Source organism: Leucoraja erinacea, chromosome 1 (genome assembly GCF_028641065.1).
Source record: "Leucoraja erinacea ecotype New England chromosome 1, Leri_hhj_1, whole genome shotgun sequence".
NCBI lineage: Eukaryota > Metazoa > Chordata > Chondrichthyes > Rajiformes > Rajidae > Leucoraja > Leucoraja erinaceus.
The window spans coordinates 34563885-34586120 of record NC_073377.1 but is presented as its reverse complement, the minus strand read 5'-3'; the positions used below and the strand labels follow the sequence as shown (position 1 = coordinate 34586120).

Genomic DNA, 22236 nt, shown 5'->3' with positions numbered 1-22236 from the left:
TCAAAATACAGTGTTTCCAGCATTCCATATTTTTCTTCAAAATGTTCATAAGGTCATAAGTGGTAGGAATAGAATTAGGCCATTTGGCCCATCAAATCTACTCTGCCATTCAATCATGGCTGATCTATCTCTCCCTCCTAACCCCATTCTCCTGCCTTCTCCCCATAACCTCTGACACCTGTACTAATCAAGAATCTATCTATCTATTTCTGCCTTAAAAATATCCACTGACTTGGCTTCCACTGCCTTCATGGCAAAGAATTCCACAGATTCACCACCCTCTGACTAAATAAATTTCTCACTAAATGTTACATATCCTCAATAAGGGCTGGAAGATGAGATTAATACAGATGAGTGGCCATTGGGTGACATGGACATGGTGGGCAAAATGGCCTGTTTCCATGTTGTCTGACAATATTGAGATTGTTTGAAATTTAAGATGAAAGTGTAATTTTTTTACATTGATCTATTAACTGAAACTAGAATGTCTGCTTGAGATTTGTTTCCACGTTATAATTTTGATCCATAGATTATAAACTGATATTGCAAAAAATTGTTTGTATTTGACGGGAAGTATTAAAAAAAAAACAATGTGCAGTTTTCCCCAGGATAACACATGCAAGGTAATAAGATACTCGTTTTAATGCAGTGACTGATCTAGTCAGATACATGTTGCAAATGTATCCTTGCTTTAACTGGTATTTGGTGGAAGTTTTAATGGCTTTCTCCGTGTATTTAAAGAGAAATTCGCAGCTCAAAAGCTTGGCTTTTGTCCTGAAGCGGTTTGTAGCAGCTACTCTAGAACTCAGCAACCTAGAATCTGATTGAAAATGGGGAAACAAGAGGAGATCCTCAGAAAAATGGCAATTCTGTTGAGAATTCGAAGCATTCTAGTAAAGCAATGCCTGGCCGAATGCTTGGGAACATTAATTCATACCGTGAGTTTTCTACTGAATTTGTCATATTTTATTACTGAGATGTTTTTATGAATCTTCTGTTACATAGCAAGTATAAATACTAAATAAACATTGCAGGTTAATTCATAAAGAACATTTAAAGAACAGTAAAGTTTCATTTCCCTTGTTTATATAGATTTTATGTCTTCAATATTTATTTGTCATTTATGTTTTCTTCACACACAACAATTTCTTGTTCTTAACTACTTCATTCCTACAACAGTTAAAAATATATACTTACGTAAAGCAAATGATCCCTTCAGAATTCTACAAGTGTATTTAAAGATTTTAATTTCTCTTTCACTATTTAACCCAAATTAAGGGAATCACGCAATTATATTTGCATTTTAATATAATGTTAACAAATTTAGTAAGAAGTTGGTTTAACCATTAGATTTAAGAGGAGGAGGATATTAAATTATAGGATAAATCTTGGCTAGTGCATTGCAACTACAAACTGAAGCTGTGATTTGAGCTTTGCTATTAATTACAGACAAATAAAAAAAATTAAGTGCAACATTGAAAGTGTGATAACAGGATTATGCCACTAAATTATAACCGGAGTAACTGACTCACTGTCTTCCATCTTTCTACTCAACTGACCTGTTTGAAAATCTAAAATGATCCTCAGCCGCTCTTCAGTCACACATCGAGCAATAATTGATCAGACTTCATCAGACTTCAATGTTATATCTTTGCACTAAATCTTTGCACTGCAGATGGCTTGATTTTATTCACCTATAGTCTTTTCTTTGACTGAATAACACGCAAACAAAAGGTTTTCCTCACTGTACCTTGGCACTCGTGACAATAATAAACTAAACTAAAGAATGGAGTACATGTAAAACTATTTTGTCTGAAGAAGGGTCCCAACCTTATCCATTTTGCCCAGAGATGCTGTCTGACCCACTCCAGCAGTTTGTGTCCAATTGAGTGTACATCTGTTAATTATTGGTGTTTTTCTTTACAGATGCTTAGCTGTGGAGCAATAGCACAGTTCACACTTAACTGTGGCACACACAGTCAATTTCTGTCTGTCACCTTTGCCATAGGATTTGCAGTAGCTCTGGGCATATTGGTAACCAGCAAAGTGTCAGGTATGTCAATATTTATCATTCGAGGATTTTCAGACCATTACGCACATTGCTCTGAATATGCACCTTTCATAAAAGGTTATCAATTTCCATTGAACAAAATGGCACCACAGGGAACTGAGCGTGTGGCAAGAGCAAACTTCTCTGTAAGGAAAATAAAAGCAGATTGTGAGTCCGAGTGCCCAACCTTGAGACTTCACATGCTGAGACTAAAAGGTCTAGGAACAAAGAGCATCTTCCATTTATTCAGTATTCATGATTTTATATAATACTATTTAAAAACTATCAAAATATGTCTCTTCTTCAAGATGTGACTATGTTGTTAAGTGGCACATTGTTACCCTCACTTGCGATGGCATTGATTGGCGAATGTTGTTTAACTTGCGATATTCAAAGATCTAACAAAATAGTTTCACTGCTCCTTTGGAGAAATTTGCTCTAAAGAAAGACTTGGGGAACTTTGACCTAAACAGTCTGTGTAGTGGCCGATAAATCAGTGAGTCCATTGCACAGGAACGCGTCTGCTGTTAGCTGATACACCTCTGGATTGTTTGTTACAGCACAGGGAGGGTAGGAAATAGTTCCAAACTTTAGTTTAGTTTAGTTTATTGTCACGTGTACCGAGGTACAGTGAAAAAACCCCCCACCCCCACAAGAAAACAAGACATTAGTGCAAAACACAATTAGTAAGGCCTTGGTGATGCAAGAGGTGCTATAACCATATAACAGTCAGCTATCCAGTCCCCCTGTGAAACTGCGCTCAGACCATAACCCTCCATTCCTTTCCACCCGTCCATATAACTATCCAATTTGGTAAAAAAACGAACCTGCCTATGCACTGGAAGCTATTCCACACAGCCACCTGGAAAGATTCCCCCTCATGTTACCCCTGATTCTCAGGTCCCCTTGTTTGAATTTTTCAGTGGAAAAGCTTCCACGCCTGCTGGTCATCTGCTGGCCCTAACTTGTTCAGAACTGTAAACCAAGTGCCGTGGTGTTGAGATAGGCTGTGATGGTTATCAAGTTTGTACAAGTCAGTTGTAGGCGAGTTTGATGGGTGCACTGGCACAGTGAAATGGTACATCCAGAAGGCATGGCTCAATGGTGGGAATCCTTGAAATCTTGCTAGGTGCGAGCAGACCACCAGGTCCATCGAGCCCGCACCGCCATTCGCTCATGGACTGAACACTACAGAGACCTAATACATAAACAGTAGACACACAAAGAACACAAGTTCCCCTTTATACCCCCCTCTCCCCCAAGAACATCTCCTGGGGGAGAAAAAACATAGAATCCAATTCGGGAGTGCAAAGGCGATCGACACTTAGAAAAAAAGTACCTAGGCCTTCCCTGGTGATGCCCCTTGGCAGCTAAAAAACCATCTATTTTAGTGTTTCTGCTACTGCTCCCTGGGGCAGTATTCCATAAATTAACCACCCTCTGGGTGAAGAAGTTCAATTACAGCACGGAAACAGGCCATCTCGACCCTTCTAGTCCGTGCCGACACGTATTCTCCCCTAGTCCCATATACCTGCGCTCAGACCATAACTCTCCATTCCTTTCCCGTCCATATAACTATCCAATTTATTTTTAAATGATAAAAACGAACCTGCCTCCACCACCTTCACTGGAAGCTCATTCCACACAGCCACCACTCTGCAGCAAGACCTCCGTGTTTTTTATACTCAATAAAGAAGTTAATACCCTAGATCCCTTTGCGTTGCATTACCCCTAAACTTCTGTTTAGAAAATAACTTGCCCTTAATTTTTTTTCAAGTGAATGACTTCACATTTATTAGTATTAAATTTCATCAAGTTGTTGCCCACTCACTTGCTTATCTATATCCTTTTGCAGACTTTCCTATCCTCCTCGTCCCCTACTTTTCCTCCCATTTTTGTATCTCCGCAAATGGATATAAACTTGGTTCCCCTCCTCCTTTTCCAACAACTGTCAACTCTGTTGCCATCCCGAGTATGAACCTCATCATTTGTTAGCCAATCCTCTAAAGACCTCCAATCCATATCTTATGTGGCACCTTGTCCCCCCTTACCACATCCACCTGCCACCCGGGTTGTTACTCCTCAAAGAAGATTCGTTAAACAGGACTAACTTGTTCTGTCAACCTTTCTCCCCGTTAGTGTTTCTTTAACATTTTACCCACCACCGATGTTAGACTAACCGGTCTATAGTTACCCGCCTTCTGTTTACTTGCTTAAATATACCCAGGCAACTGGGACCGTTCCTGCCTCCAGGGAGTTTTGGAAAATTATCACCAATGCATCCACAATCCCCATGCCCTTGGATGTGTTCCTCCTTCAGTCTCATTGAGATAGACTTAGGGTTGTTGGTTATAACTAACAACTTTGTACAACTATAGGAACCTGATAGTTGTAGGAAAGTAGCTGTATCTGAACCTGATGGTGTGTGACATCAGGCTTTTGTACCTCCTGCCAAATGGTAGCATCCAGAAGGCATGGCTCATATGGTGGGAATCCTTGAGTAATAGATGCCGTCTCCTCTTACCCTCCCACTACCTTCATGTGGATGCTTTCGAATAAATTTTTCTTGAAGGTTATACAGTATACCCTTAAACGTACACCACTGCTCATGTACCGTCTTATTCTTGAGTCTGCTATCCCAGTCTTATTCTTGAGTCTGCTATCCCATCCAAGAAGATGCCGTCTTCTTAAGGCATTCCTCATGTGGATGCTTTCGATGGTGGGGAGGGCTGTGCCCATGACAGACCAGGTGAGTCCACTGCTCTCTGCAACCTCTTGTGTTCCTGTGCATTGGAATTGCCATACCCAGCCATGATGCAACCTGGTGGAATCGTTTCTCCAGCACATCTGTAGAAGCTTGTATTACTGAAATGCCAAAACTTTTTTAATTTCTTTGTGATTACATCTGTGTGTTGGGCCCAGGACCAACCGGGCATCTGAGATGTTACTGCCTGGAATAGAAAGCTGCTAACTCTCTCCATCACGGACCCAACAATTGAAAACTGGAACATGGTCTCCAAACATCCCCGTTCTGAAGTCAACCATAGTTCATTGGCCTTGTTGGTTGACATTGAGCAAGAGATTCTTCAGCAGTCCATGAAACATTATCACAGGAAGAATGATTCAGCCAACAACAATGGTGGATTTATAGATGGCTTTGGAGCTGTGCTCAGCTACACGGTCGTGGGTGTAAAGAGAGACCCGCCTATGTGTCTAATGGTCAGAGAGGAGAGGTTGTTGTTGCCAATCCACACTGACTGAGGTCTGCCAATGAGGAAGTCAAGGGTCCAGTTGCAAAATGAAGTACAGAGGTCCAGGTATTGGAGCTTGGAGATGGGTTTGGAGGGGATGATAGTGTGAACCACCAAGCTTTAATCAAACGGTACAGAGCAGAGTGGAGAATTAGAAAGATCTGCTGTAGACGTTGTGGCAACAGGCAAACTGAAGCCGATCCAGGTCATTTCTGTAGCAGGAGTTGATTCGTTCCAGAACAAACCTCCCAAAGTACTTAATTGCAGTGGATTTTGGATGGTAGATTTTGAGGCAGGTCATCGTGTTATTCTATGGTCCGCACAGGCACGGCGGTAGAGCTGCTGCCTTACAGCGCCAGAGACACGGGTTCGATCCTAACTATGGGTGCTGTCTGTATGGAGTTTGTACGGTCTCTCTGTGACCACACGGGTTTTCTCCTTTCGCCATTGAGGGATAACTAAGCAGAGACAACAGGCAGCTCCACCACACAGAGGAAGGTTCTGGAGTTTACTAAATTGTAGCAAGGAATACACAGAATAGTGGGTCCTAAATGGGACACACATAGGTGCCATCTATCCGTACTCTCTCTTTATTGAAGGTGAAATCATGTCTTCCTGTGATAATGTTTCATGGACTGCTGAATATCACGTAAAATGAAATAAAATATTGGTTCTTTGACACATTAAAGAAAAGTCCTCTAACAACAAACACACTCATTACCTGACCCTGATTTATTTCAGATTTCACATACTTTGCAGTCGGCTGATAAATAGTCCAGACTTTGTTGGTTGGGTTAAAAAACAAAATAAAAGACTTGTATTTGTATAGTGCCATTCAAGTCCCTATCAGGACATCTCAAGGGATCTGACAACCAAGGAAGTGCTTTTAAGTGTAGGCCTTGTTGTAATGCAGAAATGCAGCAATTAATCTGAACACTGTACGTTTTCACAAATGATAATATGATAACAATTTAGCAATCTGATTTGGTAGTATTCGTTAAGGGATTAATAACCATATAACCATATAACAATTACAGCACGGAAACAGGCCATCTCGGCCCTTCTAGTCCGTGCCGAACACTTTTCTTTGGCAAGGATATTGAGGGTAGCTCAACTGCCCTTAAATGGTGCCAACGGATATTTTACCGGCACCTAGGAGGATACTTGGGAACTTTGTTTAAGATGGTGCAACTGACAATGGAGGAACACTTTTTGTCTTGAGAGGCAACACTTGAATTGCTACACTTTTGACTCAAGAGGCTAAATCAAAGGTAATGTTTCTCAATAGAAAGCAGGAACACTGATACTTTGCCATTTTCCTATTTCCCTGTATATTAATTCCAAACTCATTTTTATTGCTTTACAGGAGCTCACCTGAATCCAGCAGTGACCTTTGCTTTATGCTTACTTGCTTGTGAGCCTTGGTTAAAATTCCCTTTCTTCTTTTTGGCACAAACAGTGGGTGCCTTTCTTGGATCAGGAATAATGTTTGGTTTGTATTATGGTGAGTATTTAGTTTAGTTTAGTTTAGGAAACAGGCCCTTCGGCCCACCGAATCTGCACCGTGTACACATACACCAAGCCAATTAACCTACATACCTGTACGTCTTTGGAGTGTGGGAGGAAACCGAAGATCTCGGAGAAAACCCACGTGATCAGGGGGAGAATGTACAAACTCCGTACAGCCAGCACCCGTAGTCAGGAACATACCCGGGTCTCTGGTGCTGCAAGTGCGTAAGGTAACAACTCTACCCCTGCACCAGCGTGGCCGCATTTCAACAATGCATAAAATGCAATTTGTTAATATGCCAGTAAGAACTTTAAAAACGGCCAAGTAATTGTTCCTCATTGTTCAGATGGAAGAAATGTATCTTGAAGACTTAAATGGGAGTAAAGTGCCTTCCTCTTCTCACCTGTCCCAACTAATGATAGGACCTGAGTCCTGGGTTCAGCCGCGGGCCAGAGGCCACGTCCGCTGGACTGGAGGGCGGCAGCTTCGACCACCCCGGGCCGCGGTGTTTGAGCCGGCCCGTTTGCGGGGTTCGGTGAGCCGCGGGACTGTTTATGCCATCGCCCGGTGGGGAATCGCCTCAGCGCAGAGGGAGAAGAGGAGGGAAGAGACAGTAATCCTAAGATTTTTGCCTCCACCACAGTGAGGAGGTGCTTGGAGAATACACTGTGGTGGATGTTAATTTGTGTTTATTGTTGTTTATTATTGTATGATTGTATGTATGACTGCAGGCACAAAATTTCGTTCAGACCGTAAGGTCTGAATGACAATGAAGGTATTCAATTCAATTCAATTCAACTCAATAATCCTACCTTGCAGTTCCTTGTTTCTACATTTCTCAAATCTGACCACATACTGTCTTCCAGTCTTCCAGATCCAAATGATGCCTGAGTTGTTGAATTAGTTACTCCTGCAACCAATTTTCAAAGAGTGCCAAAACAAATGCTAAATACTTTAATTACCATTTACTATACACAATGAACATCCCTGTAGTGGAATATTAGAAAGATGATTTGTTATTTACAGCTCATCTATTTCACCATTAAATTATGGTGAATATATTTTTCAACTTTCAAAGTGCATTAATACGTATTTCAATTTGTTAATCTTTAAATGTTTTGATATTCTAAGATAATAAGAATCAATGGCAATCCACATAAACAGCTACAATAGACTTGGCATCTACAGCTTGGGTTGAAGGTTACAACTCTTTGCAAACGTATGCATGAAAAAATAGTTCCTGAATTTCCTCTTCTGGCTGCTGACTTCCCGTAGAGACAATATCATTTCTTGATTGAACTTTTATTATTTTAATCTTTGATGAGATTGCCCCATATTATCCCACATAGCTAAACCCCCAGAGCAGCTGAGCCGCCTGATGTAACTTGTTGCTAGCCCATATTGGGTGCAAGATGATCATGCATTCACCACTCTCTTCAATGGCTGCCAGAGTGCCAGCTTTATTCCATTAAATAGTTCTGGAGCCAATGAATTTCTAGCTGTAGATTTAGATTTATCTGTTTCTTCAGTCATACAGTGGATATAGAATAAGGAAAAGATTTGCATAGTGTCCAGGCACAGACAAGAGGGATGTTCCATGAGTACATGCTTCAAGTCGACAAAATCCCAGTCTGTATAGTCTCCTAAAACAGATGGTTTTCTCTTATGCTATCTTTCCAATCTGGGATCACTTTTAATTTCATTCACTGTTTGTCATAGCTTTTGCCATTGGAATAATTTTCTATCAATTCATCTGATATAAAAAAAATAATGCTTTGCGCTCACTTGTTTGTGAGCTTTGGTTAGAATCCACTTCTGCATTTTGGCACAAACAGTGGGTGTCTGGGATAATGTTATTTTTTTATTGTGGTGCATATCAAGCTTGGTTATCACACTGCTGCAATGGTTTACACACAATTTTATATACAATTTCTATGTTACCATGCTTCAAAGTCATTTTTTTCAAAAACATTATGTTACTCTTCATCAGAAATGTACAGTTGTTGCTGCTTGCTTTGATCTACATTGAGCTTTGTTTTTTTTAATAGACCTCCTAGTCTAATGTGGGAAACATTTCAGAGCTACACCATCCATTTAATAAGTGGCAGCTGAACACAACCAAAGTTCAGAACCTGCAGCTTTATGAGCGGCAGTTTACAGCGCCAGAGACTTGTGTTTGAACCTGAATACGGGTGCTGGCTGTACAGAGTTAGCACATTCTCTCTGTGACCGCGTGGGTTTACTCCGGGTGTTCCGGTTTCCTCCCACACTCCAAATACATACAGGTTTGTAGGTTAATTGGCTTTGGTAAAATTGTAAATTGTCGCTAGTGTGTAAGATAGTGTTAGTGTACGGGCTGTCCACTGGTCACCGGGCCGAAAGGCCTGTTTCCAGTCTTTATCTTCAAAGTAAAGTCTAAAGTAAAGCTCCTGAACTTATCAGGAAAGAATGAAATATAAAAATATCCAGGTTCTGTTATGAGCAAGCTTTCAGATTGCAAAAGTCCGGCTTTTTATAATTTCCTTGTTCTTAAGTAACTTTTCTCAACCTCTATTTAGCTGCGTGCGGATGATATTTTGTTTTACTGTGTGCATTTTAATTGTTAAGAGGCGGTTCTTGTTTTGCATTATCGACCATTTTTGATAATTTCAGAAGAGTAATATTCAAATCATCCTGAGAAAAATACGAATTTCTGCACTGGAAAACTAAAAGGGTAAATCCAAAATCTAACAATTATTTCATAATTGCAGATAAATTGTGGCTTCATGGAAATAAACAGCTAACGGTAATTGGACCAAACTCAACTGCTGGGATATTTACAAGTTTTCCACTTGAACATGTGAGTGCACTCAATGGCATTTTTGATCAGGTGAGTAAGAAAAGGTTCGGATACAAGTTATGCCTCTGGTCAACTCACAGGACAGTTACATTTGTCAATAGACAATAGATAATATGTGCAGGAATAGGCCATTCGGCCCTTCAAGCCAGCACCGCCATTCAATGTGATCATGGCTGATCATCCCCAATCAGTACCCCGTTCCTGCCTTCTCCCCATATCCCCTGACGCCGCTATCTTTAAAAGCCCTATCTAGCTCTCTCTTGAAAGCATCCAGAGAACCCGCCTCCACCGCCCTCTGAAGCAGAGAATTCCACAGACTCACCACTCTCCGTGAGAAAAAATGTTTCCTCGTCTCCGTTCTAAATGGCTTACTCCTTATTCTTAAACTGGAGCCCCTAGTTCTGGACTCGCCCAACATCGGAAACATGTTTCCTGTCTCTAGCGTGTCCAAACCCTTAACAATCGTATATGTTTCAATGAGATTCCCTCTCATCCTTCTAAACTCCAGAGTGTACAAGCCCAGCTGCTGCATTCTCTCAGCATATGACAGCCCCGCCATCCCGGGAATTAACCTTGTAAACCTACGCTGCACTCCCTCAATAGCAAGAATGTCTTTCCTCAAATTAGGAGGCCGATACTGTACACAAATACGCCAGGTATGGTCTCACTATTTTTGGTTATTTTAACATTTTATAGAGTAATACTGCACAGAAACAGGCCCTTCAGCCCAATGCATCCATGCTTACCAAGACGTAGATCCCCATTTCTTTGCATTTGGCACATGTCCCTCAAAAGATTGAGGGGGGATCTTATAGAAACTTACAAAATTCTTAGGGGGTTGGACAGGCTAGATGCAGGAAGATTGTTCCCGATGTTGGGGAAGTCCAGGACAAGGGGTCACAGTTGAAGGATAAAGGGGAAATCCTTTGGGACCGAGATGAGAAAACATATTTCACACAGAGAGTGGTGAGTCTCTGGAACTCTCTGCCACAGAAGGTAGTTGAGGCCAGTTCATTGGCTATATTTAAGAGGGAGTTAGATGTGGCCCTTGTGGCTAAAGGGATCAGGGGGTACGGAGAGAAGGCAGGTACAGGATACAGAGTTGGATGATCAGCCATGATCATATTGAATGGTGGTGCAGGCTCGAAGGGCCGAATGGCCTACTCCTGCACCTATTTTGTATGTCTGTTTCTAAAACCTTTCCTACCTGTCCAAGTGTCCTTTAAATGTCGTTGTATCATCTGATCAACTACCTCCTCTGGCAGTTTGGTGCATATATCCACCACCATTTGAGTAAAAAAGTTTGTGTTTAGGTTTATTATTGCCACATGTATCGAAGTACAATGAAAAGCTTTGTTTTGCGTGCTATCCAAACAGATCAGATATACCATGTGTAAAAATAATCGTCAAACTCAAGTACAATTGAATGCAGAATATAGTTCTCAGCATTGTAGTGTGTTAGAAAATAGAACATCAAAGAGCACAGCACAAGAACTGGCTCTTTGGCCCACAATGTCTGTGCCAAACATGATGCCAAGAACAACTCTTATCTGCCTGTGCTTAATCCATATCTCTCCATGCCCTGCATATATATCTGTATGAAAATTCTCTTAAATTCCACCGTCATACCTGTCTCCCACAGCAGCACTTTCTGGGCACTCACCACCATCTGTGTGCAAGAACATGCCCTGCACACCTTCTTTAAACTGCCCCTCTCACCATAAAGATTTGCCTTCTAGTATTAGATTTTTTCACCCTAAGAAAAAAAAATGCTGACTGCTTACCCATTACAGTGTATCAGTTCCATAGCCAACGTCCAATGTACATAAAATCTCTTTGGATTCTCCTTAATTTTTTATCTGCCAGAGCTATCTCCTTCCCCCTTTTGTCCTCCTGATTTCCTAAAGAATGCTCCCGAGTCCCTAAACCACTCCAGGGATCCATTTGATCCCAGCTGCCCATACCTGGTTCATGTCTCCTTGATCCGAACAAATTTTCTCATTACTCCCAGCTGACTTGCCCTTCACTCTTACAGGAACATGCAATTCACAACAATTCAGAGGTGTGTAAGAAATAAATGACATCTGTGCTTTTGGTGCAGTTTATTCTGCCTCCACAAAACTTTCTCCCATGTCTTTTGATGTTCTCACAAAGAGAAATTCGCTATTGATTCCTGAAAATAAATGACTTTTTTTGCGTGTGTGTGCATGTGTGCTTGCTTGCGCAGGTATGCGTGAACAATTTGTTTCGTGCTTTCATATTTTTATATATTTTTACTGTTAATAAATCAAGCGACTGTATGGACATAGATCATCTAGCAAGCCATGTACTCTTTAAGATGCTTAAAATTCGAACTGATTGTTACCATATCATCAGACGTTGTTCGAATGTTCACATTTGGCTTAGCATCGTGAAGCACAAATCAGAAGGTCTTTTGCCAGTAAGTTAAATGAAAGTTATTGAAGACATGACATGCAACGTTAAAAGGGTCGAAATCTGATGTTTGACTTTCGCTGTTTTTTACTTTCTAAAGGCAATTGGGACTGCAGCTCTCATATTGTGTATCCTTATCATTGTGGATCCTTTACACACCCCAGTGCAGACGGGACTGGAAGCTTTCACCATCGGTGTAGTGGTTCTTATTATTGGCTGGTCAATGGGATCAAATTCCCAGTACTCATTAAATCCTGCCAGGGATATTGGACCTCGCTTGTTTACGGCTATTGCTGGTTGGGGATCTGAAGTTTTCACGTAAGTTTAGTTATCTTATTAGTAGATGTACTACTAATTCCATTATAATCAGTCAAAGAGCCATACAGCATGGAAACAACCCCATCCATGCCAACAAAGACGCTTATTTAACCCAGTTCCATTTTTCTCTATTTAACCCATATCCCTCTAAAACTTTTCTTTCCATGTATCTGTTCGTCTTTTAAATGCTGCCTGGCATTTTCTCTGACAGCTCGTTGCATTTATCCACACACACTCTGTGGGAAAGGTTGCCCTCATGTTCCTATTAAATCTTTCCCCCCCTTACCTTAAATTTATGCCCTCTAGTTTTTGATTCGCCTTCTCTGGGTAAACGACTTTGTTTGAATTCTCTTTATCATGTATACCCCTCATGATTTCTTACATGTTTAGGAGGCCACCTCTCCATCTCCGACTCTCCAAAATACAACAACCTGCCTAATCTCCCCCTTTAGATCAGGCCTCGAGTCCTGGCAACATTGTCATAAATCTTCTTTGCACTGTTTCCAGCTTAATGTCAAGTTCCCTATAGCAGTGTAATCAAAACTATGCACAATATTTTAAGTGCGGCCTCACTAACTTCTTAATATCGAGCAACCTTATTTGCCAAAGCACGGTACGTTCTCAACCAAATCATGGATTTAAATGATGAACTGCAGTGGACCCAAAAAATGGACCCAGCACCGATCCCTTAGGGAACATCTCTGCTCACAGACCTCCAGTCCATAAAACAAGCTCCCATCATCACCCTCTGTTTCCTATCATCATGCCAACATGTATCCAATTAGCTAACTCTCTCTGGATCCCATGCATTCTAACCTGCCGGACTAATCTACTATGTCGGACTTTGTCAAATGCCTTGCTAATAATGCCTGTATAGACATTCACTATCCTCCCCTTATCAATTCTCTTGGCTATCTCTTCAAAGAACATTATTAGATTTACAAGGCACTATTTCCCAATGCTCATAGCTGTGCTGACAATCCCTAATCAGACCTCGTATATTCAAATATTATATATTCTGAGCCTCAGAACCCCCTCCAGTAAGTTACCCATCACTGATACCAGGCTCACCAGCTTGTAGTTTCCTTGCTTGTCCTTGCTGCCCTTCTTAAACAAATCATAGTCATAAGAGTCATACTATGGCTCAGCATTTTCATTGCTCCCTTGTTCATATTTGGTCAGTTCAATGCCAGTCTGGACCGGATAAGGTCATAACATCATAAGGAACAGGAACAGGAATAGAATTAGGCCATTCGGCCCATCTACACCATTCAATCATGGCTGATCTATCACTCCCATCTAACCCCATTCTCCTGCCTTCTCCCCATAACCTCCGTACTAATCAAGAATTAATCTACAGTGCCTTAAGTATATCCACTGACTTGACTTCCACAGGCTTCTGTGGCAAAGAATTCCACAGATTCACCACCCTCTGACGAAAGATCGACTGAATGACCATTGTCTTTGCTTGGGATTTTTATTATTCCGTGACTGACTGTTTCAGATGCTGCTATTGCCTTTGAACAAGACCATTCAGTCTTCACTATTCATCTAGAGGATTATTATCTTGGGTCAATCTGAGCATCTTGTCACCAAAAGCTTTATGATTTTCTGTGTAGGTAATTTACAACAGTGCCTTCTGGCCATAGAGCAGAGTGCTATTTGGCAAGGTCATTTTGTTAACACCTTACATCCTAAACAATTTTCTCCACAGTTGGACAAATCTTGGCGATGTACTTAGAAACATAGAAAATAGGTGCAGGAGTAGGCCATTCAGCCCTTCGAGCTATTCAATGTGATCACGGTAGATCATCCACAGTTAGTGCCCTGTTCCTGCCTTCTCCCCATATCCCCTGACTCCGCTAGCCCTAAAGAGCTCTATCTAACTCTCTTTTAAATGCATCCAAGTCAAGTCAAGATAGTTTATTGTCATGTGTCCCAGATAAGACAATGATCATTCTTGCATTGCTGCAGACAACAGGATATTGCAGTCATAAATACAGAACAGATCAGTGTGTCCAAATACCATAGAATATATATATATATATATACACACACATCACTAAACAGATAAAATGCAATAGGCTGTTATAGTTCAGAGTTTGTTTGAAGTTGTGTTTTATAGTCTGATGGCTGTGGGGAAGAAACTGTTCCTGAACCTGGATGTTGCAGATTTCAGAGAGATTTCAGATTGTGGAGAGATGAGTGTGTGGCCAGGATGGTGTGGGTCATTGATGATGCTGGCAGCCTTTTTGAGGCAGCGACTGCGATAGATCCCCATCTAACCTGCTGATGGTAGGGAGGTTAGAACTGATGATGGACTGAGCAGTGTTTACAACTTTTTGTAGTCTTTTCTGCTCCTGGACGCTCAGGTTGCCGAACCAAGCCACGATGCAACCGGTCAGCATGCTCTCTACTGTGCACCTGTAGAAGTTCGAGAGAGTCTTCCTTGACTCTCCGTAATCTTCTCATCTTCTCAGGAAGTAGAGGCGCTGATGTGCTTTCTTTATGATTGCATCAGTGTTCTGGGACCAGGAGAGATCTTCGGAAATATGCACGCTCAGGAACTTGAAGATCTTGACCCTTTCCACTATTGATCTGTTGATATAAACGGGACTGTGGGTCCCCATCCTACCCCTTCCGAAGTCCACAATCCGTTCCTTGGTTTTGCTGGTGTTGAGGGCCAAGTTATTGTGCTGGCACCATTTGGTCAATTGTTCGATCTCACTTCTATACTCTGATTCATCCCCATCAGTGATATGTCCCACAACAGTGGTGTTGTCAGCGAACTTGATGATGGAGTTCGCACTATGACCGGCTACGCAGTCATGAGTACAGAGTGAGTACAGCAGGGGGCTGAGCTCGCAGCCTTGAGGTGCTCCCATGCTGATTGTTATCAAGGATGACACATTTCCACCAATACGGACAGACTGTGGTCTGTGGATGAGGAAGTCGAGGATCCAATTGCAGAGGGATGCGCAGAGACCCAGATCTGAGAGTTTGGTAACCAGCTTAGAGGGGATGATAGTATTAAATGCCGAGCTGTAATCGATGAATAACAGCCTGACATATGAGTTTTTGGTGTCCAAGTGGTCCAGAGCGGAGTGGAGAGCCAGTGAGATCGCATCCACAGTTGATCTGTTGTGGCGGTAAGCGAACTGCAGTGGGTTCAGGTTTTTGTCGAGGTAGGAGTTGATTTGTGTTATGATCAGCCTCTCAAAGCACTTCATCACCACCGGCGTGAGTGCCACTGATTAATAGTCATTGAGTCACCTTGCTCTTCTTGGGCACAGGTATTATTGATCCAGTGAATCAGCCTTCACTGCCTTCTGAGGCAGAGAATTCCACAAATTCACAACTCTCTGGGTGAAAAGGTTTTTTTCCTCATCTCAGTTCTAAATGGCCTACCCCTTATTCTTAACCTGTGGCCCCTGTTTCTGAGCTCCCCCAACATTGGGAACATGTTTCCTGCATCTAGCTTGTACAATCCCTTAATAATTGTATATGTTTCTATAAGATCGCCTCATCCTTCTAAATTCAGTTAATACAAGCCCAGTCGTTCCATTCTTTCATCATATGACAGTACCGCCATCCCGGGAATTAACCTCGTGACCCTACGCTGCACTCCCTCAATAGCAATAATGCCCTTCCTCAAATTAGGAGACCAAAACTGCACACAATACTCCAGATGTGGTCTCAGCAGGACCCTGTACAACTGCAGAAGGACCTCCTTGTTCCTATACTCAAATTCTATCGTTATGAAGGCCAACATGTAATTAGCTTTCTTCACTGACTGCTGGACCTGCATACTTACTTTCAGTGACTGATGCACAAGGACACCCAGGTCTCGTTGCATTTCCCCTTTTCCTAATCTGACAACATTCAAATAATAATCTGCCGCCTTGTTCTTGCCACCAAAATGGATAACCTCACATTTGTCCACATTATACTGCATCTGCCATCCATCTGCCCTCTCACACAACCTATCCAAGTCACCCTGCATCCCCATAGCATCCTCTTCACAGTTCACACTGCCTCCCAGTTTTGTGTCATCTGCAAATTTGCTAATGTTACTTTTAATTCTTTCATCTAAATGATCAATATATATTGTAAATAGCTGCGGTTCCTGCACCGAGCCTTACGGCACCCCACAAGTCACTGCCTGCCATTCTGAAAGGGATCTAAATTCCTACTCTTTGTTTCCTGTCTGCCAACCAATTTTCTTTCCGTGTCAATATCCTACCCCCAATACCATGTTCTCTAATTTTGCCCACTAATCTCCTGTGTGAACCTTATCAAAGGCTTTCTGAAAGTCCAGATACACTACATCCACTGGCTCTCCCTTATACATTTTAATTGTTACATCCTCAAAAAAATCCAGAAAATTAGTCAAGCAAGATTTCCCCTTCATAAATCCATGCTGACTAATCCTGTTACTGCCATCCAAATGCTACATCCAAAAATGTTACATCTTTAATAATTGACTCCAGCATCTTCCCCACCACAAATGTCAGGATAACTGATCTATAATTCCCTGCTTTCTCTCTCCCTTCTTTCTTAAAAAGTGGGATAACATTAGCTACCCTAATCCACAGGAACTGATCATGAGTCTATAAAACATTGGAAAATGATCACCAATGCATCCACGATTTCTAGAGCCACCTGCTCAAGTACCCTGGGATGCAGACCATCAGGCCCTGGGGATTTATCAGCCTTCAGTCCCATCAGTTTACCCAACACCTGACTAATGTGAATTATCTTCAGTTCCTCCATCACCCTAGATCCTCTGTCCCCTAGTACTTCTGGGAGATTATTTGTGTCTTCCTTAGTGAAGACAGAACCAAAGTACCTGTTCAACTCGTCTGCCATTTCCTCATTCCCCATAATAAATTCACCTGTTTCTGTCTTCAAGGGACCCACATTTGTCTTAACTAATCTTTTCCTCTTCACATACCTAAAGAAGCTTTTATTATCCTCCTTTATAATCTTGGCTAACTTACCTTCAAACTTCATCTTTTCTCCCCGCATCGCCTTCTTAGTTACCTTCTGTTGCTCTTTAAACGTTTTCCCAATCTGGCTTCCCGCTCATCTTTGCTTTTATACTTCTTCTCTTGGACCATGATCTTTGAGGATGTTCTTGAGGTTATAGCCTCAGAATTAAAGGACATTCTTTTGGGAAGGAGACGAGGAGGAATTTCTTTAGTCGGAGAGAGGTGAATCTGTGGAATTCTTTACCACAGAAGGCTTTGGAGGCCATGTCAGTCGGTATATTTAAGGGAGAGATTGATTCTTGAATAGTATGGTGTCAAAGGTATGGGGAGAAAGCAGGAGAATGGGGTTAGGAAGGAGAAATAGATAAGTCTTGGTTGAATGGCGAGTAGACTTGTTGGGCTGAATGGCCTAATTCTACTCCTATTCCTTATCACATGACCTTATGATGATTATCTTTTCAGAATAAGGTGCTTAAAATTAAGCAGATGAACAGCTGACCATTTAGCCCTTCAATACAGCTGCCCTCACCACAAGGACAGCTGTGACCAAAGCTCCAATGCATGGACTATGTGTACATTAGCATGCTGGTACAGAACAAAGTAAGGGCTGGAGTTCATCTGTTTTTGCTTGTGTTGGGTGAACCTGTAAATTATTTAAGGCCATATCTGATTATTTACTTATTGTCCTTGCCTGGTGCTATCTTTATGAACTAGTTTAGTCCTTGTGGTGATAATGTCCCCATTATGGTCCACAAATTGAAGGGAGTCTTACTGATGGCCTTGTTAGTATTAAAGATAGGGTAGCTATAGAATCTATAGAGTTGGATAAAGCTCTAGGGGCTAGTGGAATCAGGGGATATGGGGAGAAGGCAGGCACGGGTTATTGATTGGGGACGATCAGCCATGATCACAATGAATGGCGGTGCTGGCTCGAAGGGCCGAATGGCCTCCTCCTGCACCTATTTTCTATGTTTCTAGAATCATGGAGTGATACAATGCGGAAACGGGGCCTTCGGCCCAACTTGCCCACACCGGCCAACATGTCCCAGCTATAATAGTCCCACCTGACAGCATTTGGTCCATTTCCCTCCAAACCTGTCCTATCCATGTACCTGTCTAACTGTTTCTTAAATGTTGGGTTAGTCCATGCCTCAACTACCTCCTCTGGCAGCTCCTCCATGCACCCACCACCCTATGTGTGAAAAATAATGACACATTTATACACTGAAGTGTATTCTGGCAGCATTTTCTCATTTTGTATTATTGATTCATTGCTTCTCTTTTATTTTCAGTGCTGGAAGCTATTGGTTTTGGATTCCACTTGTCAGCCCAATCATTGGTGCTATTTTGGGTGTTCTGATGTACCAATTCACTGTGGGATTACGTGTTGATACAAGAGATGACTCCTCATCCAATGCAGAGCAAAATGTAAAATTAATGGGCCAGGAAACAAAGGGAAGGTGCTAATGTATGGACACTGAAGAATTTGTTTTAGTAATTTTCAGTATATTTTGCAATAGTTTATTTGCCACATTACATTGATCTCTTTCAGCTTTGCATTTCTTGTGTGTCATGTATATTTTCAATTATTTTATTAGTTATGAAATAAAATGTCGAACTTTCTATTACTTGATGAAAAATAGAAACATATGCCAGGAAACAGAAATTTTAAAATGTCAACATTTCTTGATGTATTGACAACTATTATGTACATTTCATTTGGCATGGATTAAACTAATGCAGATCTCAGTGTTGGTGGCAGATAAAGTCTGTATTTCACTAATTTAATTCGATAGGCAATTACAATGAAGGTAGTGCACCAAATGCCTATCCCTATTCACATTTCATTATATGGAATTGCCAGAGATATTTTTATTGAAATTTAAAAAAAAAAATTGCTCTTAACTAAGTTAGGAGGACAAGGGATAGATCAATTTATTTATTTATTTTGTTTTATTATTTATTTCGAACAGAATAAAAGAATAAAAAGCAAGTGTGAAACAGCATACAAAAAACAAAACAAGAATATTTATAAATTGTCATAAACAATATCTATAAATAAATGAAATCGTATGTGTCCGAAAAGGAGCAGGAAGAAGCCAAAGCTTATTAATTCCCACCCCTTATTCAATACAATACAATACAATACAAATTTATTATCATTTGAGCCCCAGTGAGACTCAAACGAAATGTTGTTTCCACAGCCATACAAACAAAGACACTGTCTTACAGACATACACATAATTAAATTCACACAAACATCCATCACAGTGAAGCCACTGTGATGGAAGGCAAGTCTTTTCTCTCCCCTGTTCTCCGTGTCTCTCCCGATGTCCAAGCCCCAGGCGGGCGATGATAAGTCCCACGGCCATTTTAGGCCGCGCGGGGCGATTTACGGCCCCGCTCCTGGTCTGAAAGTCTAAGGTTGGAACCCCCACGGGCGATGGTGAGTCCCACGGCCATGAAGCCGTGCCGGGTGATGTACTGTCCCGGTCCGGGTCGTTCCAACCCCGTGACACCGGCTGGAGAAGTCGCGTTGCGGGAGCTCCGGGAAGCGGTCTCTCTCTCTCCTCCCAGACCCGCGAGCTCCCGATGTCACAGTCCACCGGACCTGCGGCTGCGTTGCTGGAGCCTCCGGGCCCCAGGAGTCGAGTCGCAGCAGCGAGTCATCACCGCTCCCCACGCTCCGAGGCCGGCCACCCCCGACGATGGTGAGTCCGCAGATCCGCAGCTCCGCAGCTCCGCAGTCTCCCGAGCCCCCGGGTCGTTCAGGCTGGAGGCCGCTCCACGGTGCTAGGCCCCAACGACAGCCGAGACCCGACAGGGAAAAAATCGGGGTCTCCCGGACAGGGAAGAGATTTAAACAGTTTCCCCCTCCCCCCCCCCCCCCCCCCCCCCCTCCCCCATTTAGACATTTAAAAATACTTTTAAAAAAGTCCTTACAAAAACCAAAAACACTACATTTAACTAGACAAAAAATAAAAAAAAGACAGACAGGCTGTAGGGGCCGCTGCAACGGGTGAGTCGCGCCGCCAACCCTGCTCTAATTCAATATTCAACTGCTTGTAATGATCTCATACAAATTTAGCAGCTATATGTACACCAGCAACTATATGTACACCAAATTATTTACATTTATACACTAATCAAATATTTACAAAGCCATACAAAAAATAAAAAAGGAAAAAGAAAAGAAAAAACCCTCATATACTATATTGATAGATAAATAACAGAAAATGCTGGAGTAACAGTGGGACAGGCAGCATTTCTGGAGCAAAGGAATGGGTGATGTTTTGGGTCGAGAACCTTCTTCAGACTGAATGTCAGGGGAGAGGGACAATAGAGATATGGAAGGGTAAGGTGTGACAGTGTGATCAAGCGCAGATTGGGCGGAACTCTTATGCTCTGTCCGCCATGGCCTATGCAATCTCCCGGTGGCCAAACATTTTAACTCCCATTCCCACACTGACCATTCTGTCCTGAGCCTCCTCCACTGTCAAGTGAGGCCACACACAAACTAGAGGAACTGCGCCTCATATTTTGTCTGGGCAACGCACAACCCAACAGTATGAATATTGATTTATTTAATTTCAAGTAACCTTTGCATCCCCTTCCTCTCCTCTCCCCCCCACCACCCTCACATTAGTCGTCCTGCAAGTTCCATTGTTTGAATCCTGGTATCCTTCCATTATCACCTCTTCCCCAACCAACAATGGGCCATTATGGACTCCACCCTTCTTCCTTGGTCATCTGTTGCAGGTCCTGGTTTGTTCTGGCTTATCTCCAGTTCCCTCCCCAATACTTTTAGTCTGAAGAAGGGTCCCGACCCGAAACGTCACCCATCCTTTTGCTCCAGAGATGCTGCCTGACCTGCTGAGTTACTCCAGAACTTTGTGTCTATCTTACTTATGCCCCTGTCCCACATAGGCGATTTTCTAGGCGACTACAGGTGACTAGGCAGTTGCCACATGTTGCCGGGGTGTTGCCTGTATGGTCGTGAGTTTTCTCCTCAGTTGCCACATGGTTGCCGGGAAGTTGCCTGTATGGTCATGAGTTGTCTCCTCAGTTGCCCAAAGTATCGTAGCGTTTTTCTGGTCGCTGCTGGATTTTGAAATGTTCAAAACCTTTCGCCGACAGTCGATGACAGTTGGCTTGACGCCCATGAGACTAGCTTGACTTCTCCTGACGTAGGTGCTGTCGTAAGTTGTCGCCAGGATGACGTAGGTTGTCGCCGGAGATTACTTCGTTTTTTGTTGTTGTTGAAGTAATGATTCTATTTCAAACTTTATGTCAAAGCGGGGTCCAGTCGCCATTTTCTTGGCGACCTGCTATGACTATGACAGTTGCCTAAAAATAGCCTAATTGGGCCAGGCCCATTAATTAATTTCTATAATTGAGGAAGATAAGGAGTTATGAGGAATTATACTGTTGTGAGATCCTAAAACTTCTTTAGTGCTTCCACTGCATTATTTTAAGCTAAATTGTGATTGCTGGAAATTTCTGGATGAAGTTGCTCTTCTTGGCTTACACACCCACTGGTTGAAAGGTACACTGTGATGCATACATATGAACATGACAACATACTTTAGAATGAGCCATTACCTTTGTAAAGACTATAGAAACATAGAAAATAGGTGCAGGAGGAGGCCATTCGCCCCTTCGAGCCAACACAGCCATTCATTGTGATCATGGCTCATCGTCCCCAATCAGTACCCCGTTCCTGCCTTCTCCCCATATCCCTTGATTCCACTAGCCCCTAGAGCTCTATCTAACTCTCTCTCTTAAATCCATCCAGTGATTTGGCCTCCACTGTCCTCTGTGGCAGGGAATTCCACAAATTCACA

At 42.2% G+C, this 22236-nt stretch overlaps 1 protein-coding gene across 2 annotated transcripts; it reads left to right on the top strand.

Annotated features, from left to right (window-relative positions):
* Nucleotides 1-741: 741 nt before the first annotated feature.
* On the top strand, nucleotides 742-19291 carry LOC129695516 (aquaporin-3-like). Of its 2 annotated transcripts, XM_055632507.1 has the most exons (6): nucleotides 742-938; nucleotides 1927-2053; nucleotides 6668-6805; nucleotides 9562-9680; nucleotides 12184-12401; nucleotides 18685-19290. In XM_055632507.1, exons 1-6 carry the CDS (start codon nucleotides 831-833, stop codon nucleotides 18857-18859), a joined length of 885 nt encoding a protein of 294 aa, XP_055488482.1. In that variant the 5' UTR covers nucleotides 742-830; the 3' UTR covers nucleotides 18860-19290. The 2 variants fall into 2 exon arrangements, with proteins under 2 accessions (XP_055488482.1, XP_055488492.1); XM_055632517.1 differs by lacking the exon at nucleotides 6668-6805 and having other exon boundaries at nucleotides 776-938; nucleotides 18685-19291.
* The last annotated feature ends 2945 nt before the right edge of the window (nucleotides 19292-22236 follow it).

Bases quoted from the DNA above. Each gene is read 5' to 3' on its own strand.
- LOC129695516 (XM_055632507.1), top strand. From the start codon at position 831: ATGGGGAAACAAGAGGAGATCCTCAGAAAAATGGCAATTCTGTTGAGA. The intron at 2,054-6,667 runs GTATGTCAATAT...ATTGCTTTACAG, and splicing joins GGTAACCAGCAAAGTGTCAG to GAGCTCACCTGAATCCAGCA. The intron at 12,402-18,684 runs GTAAGTTTAGTT...TTTTATTTTCAG, and splicing joins TGGGGATCTGAAGTTTTCAC to TGCTGGAAGCTATTGGTTTT.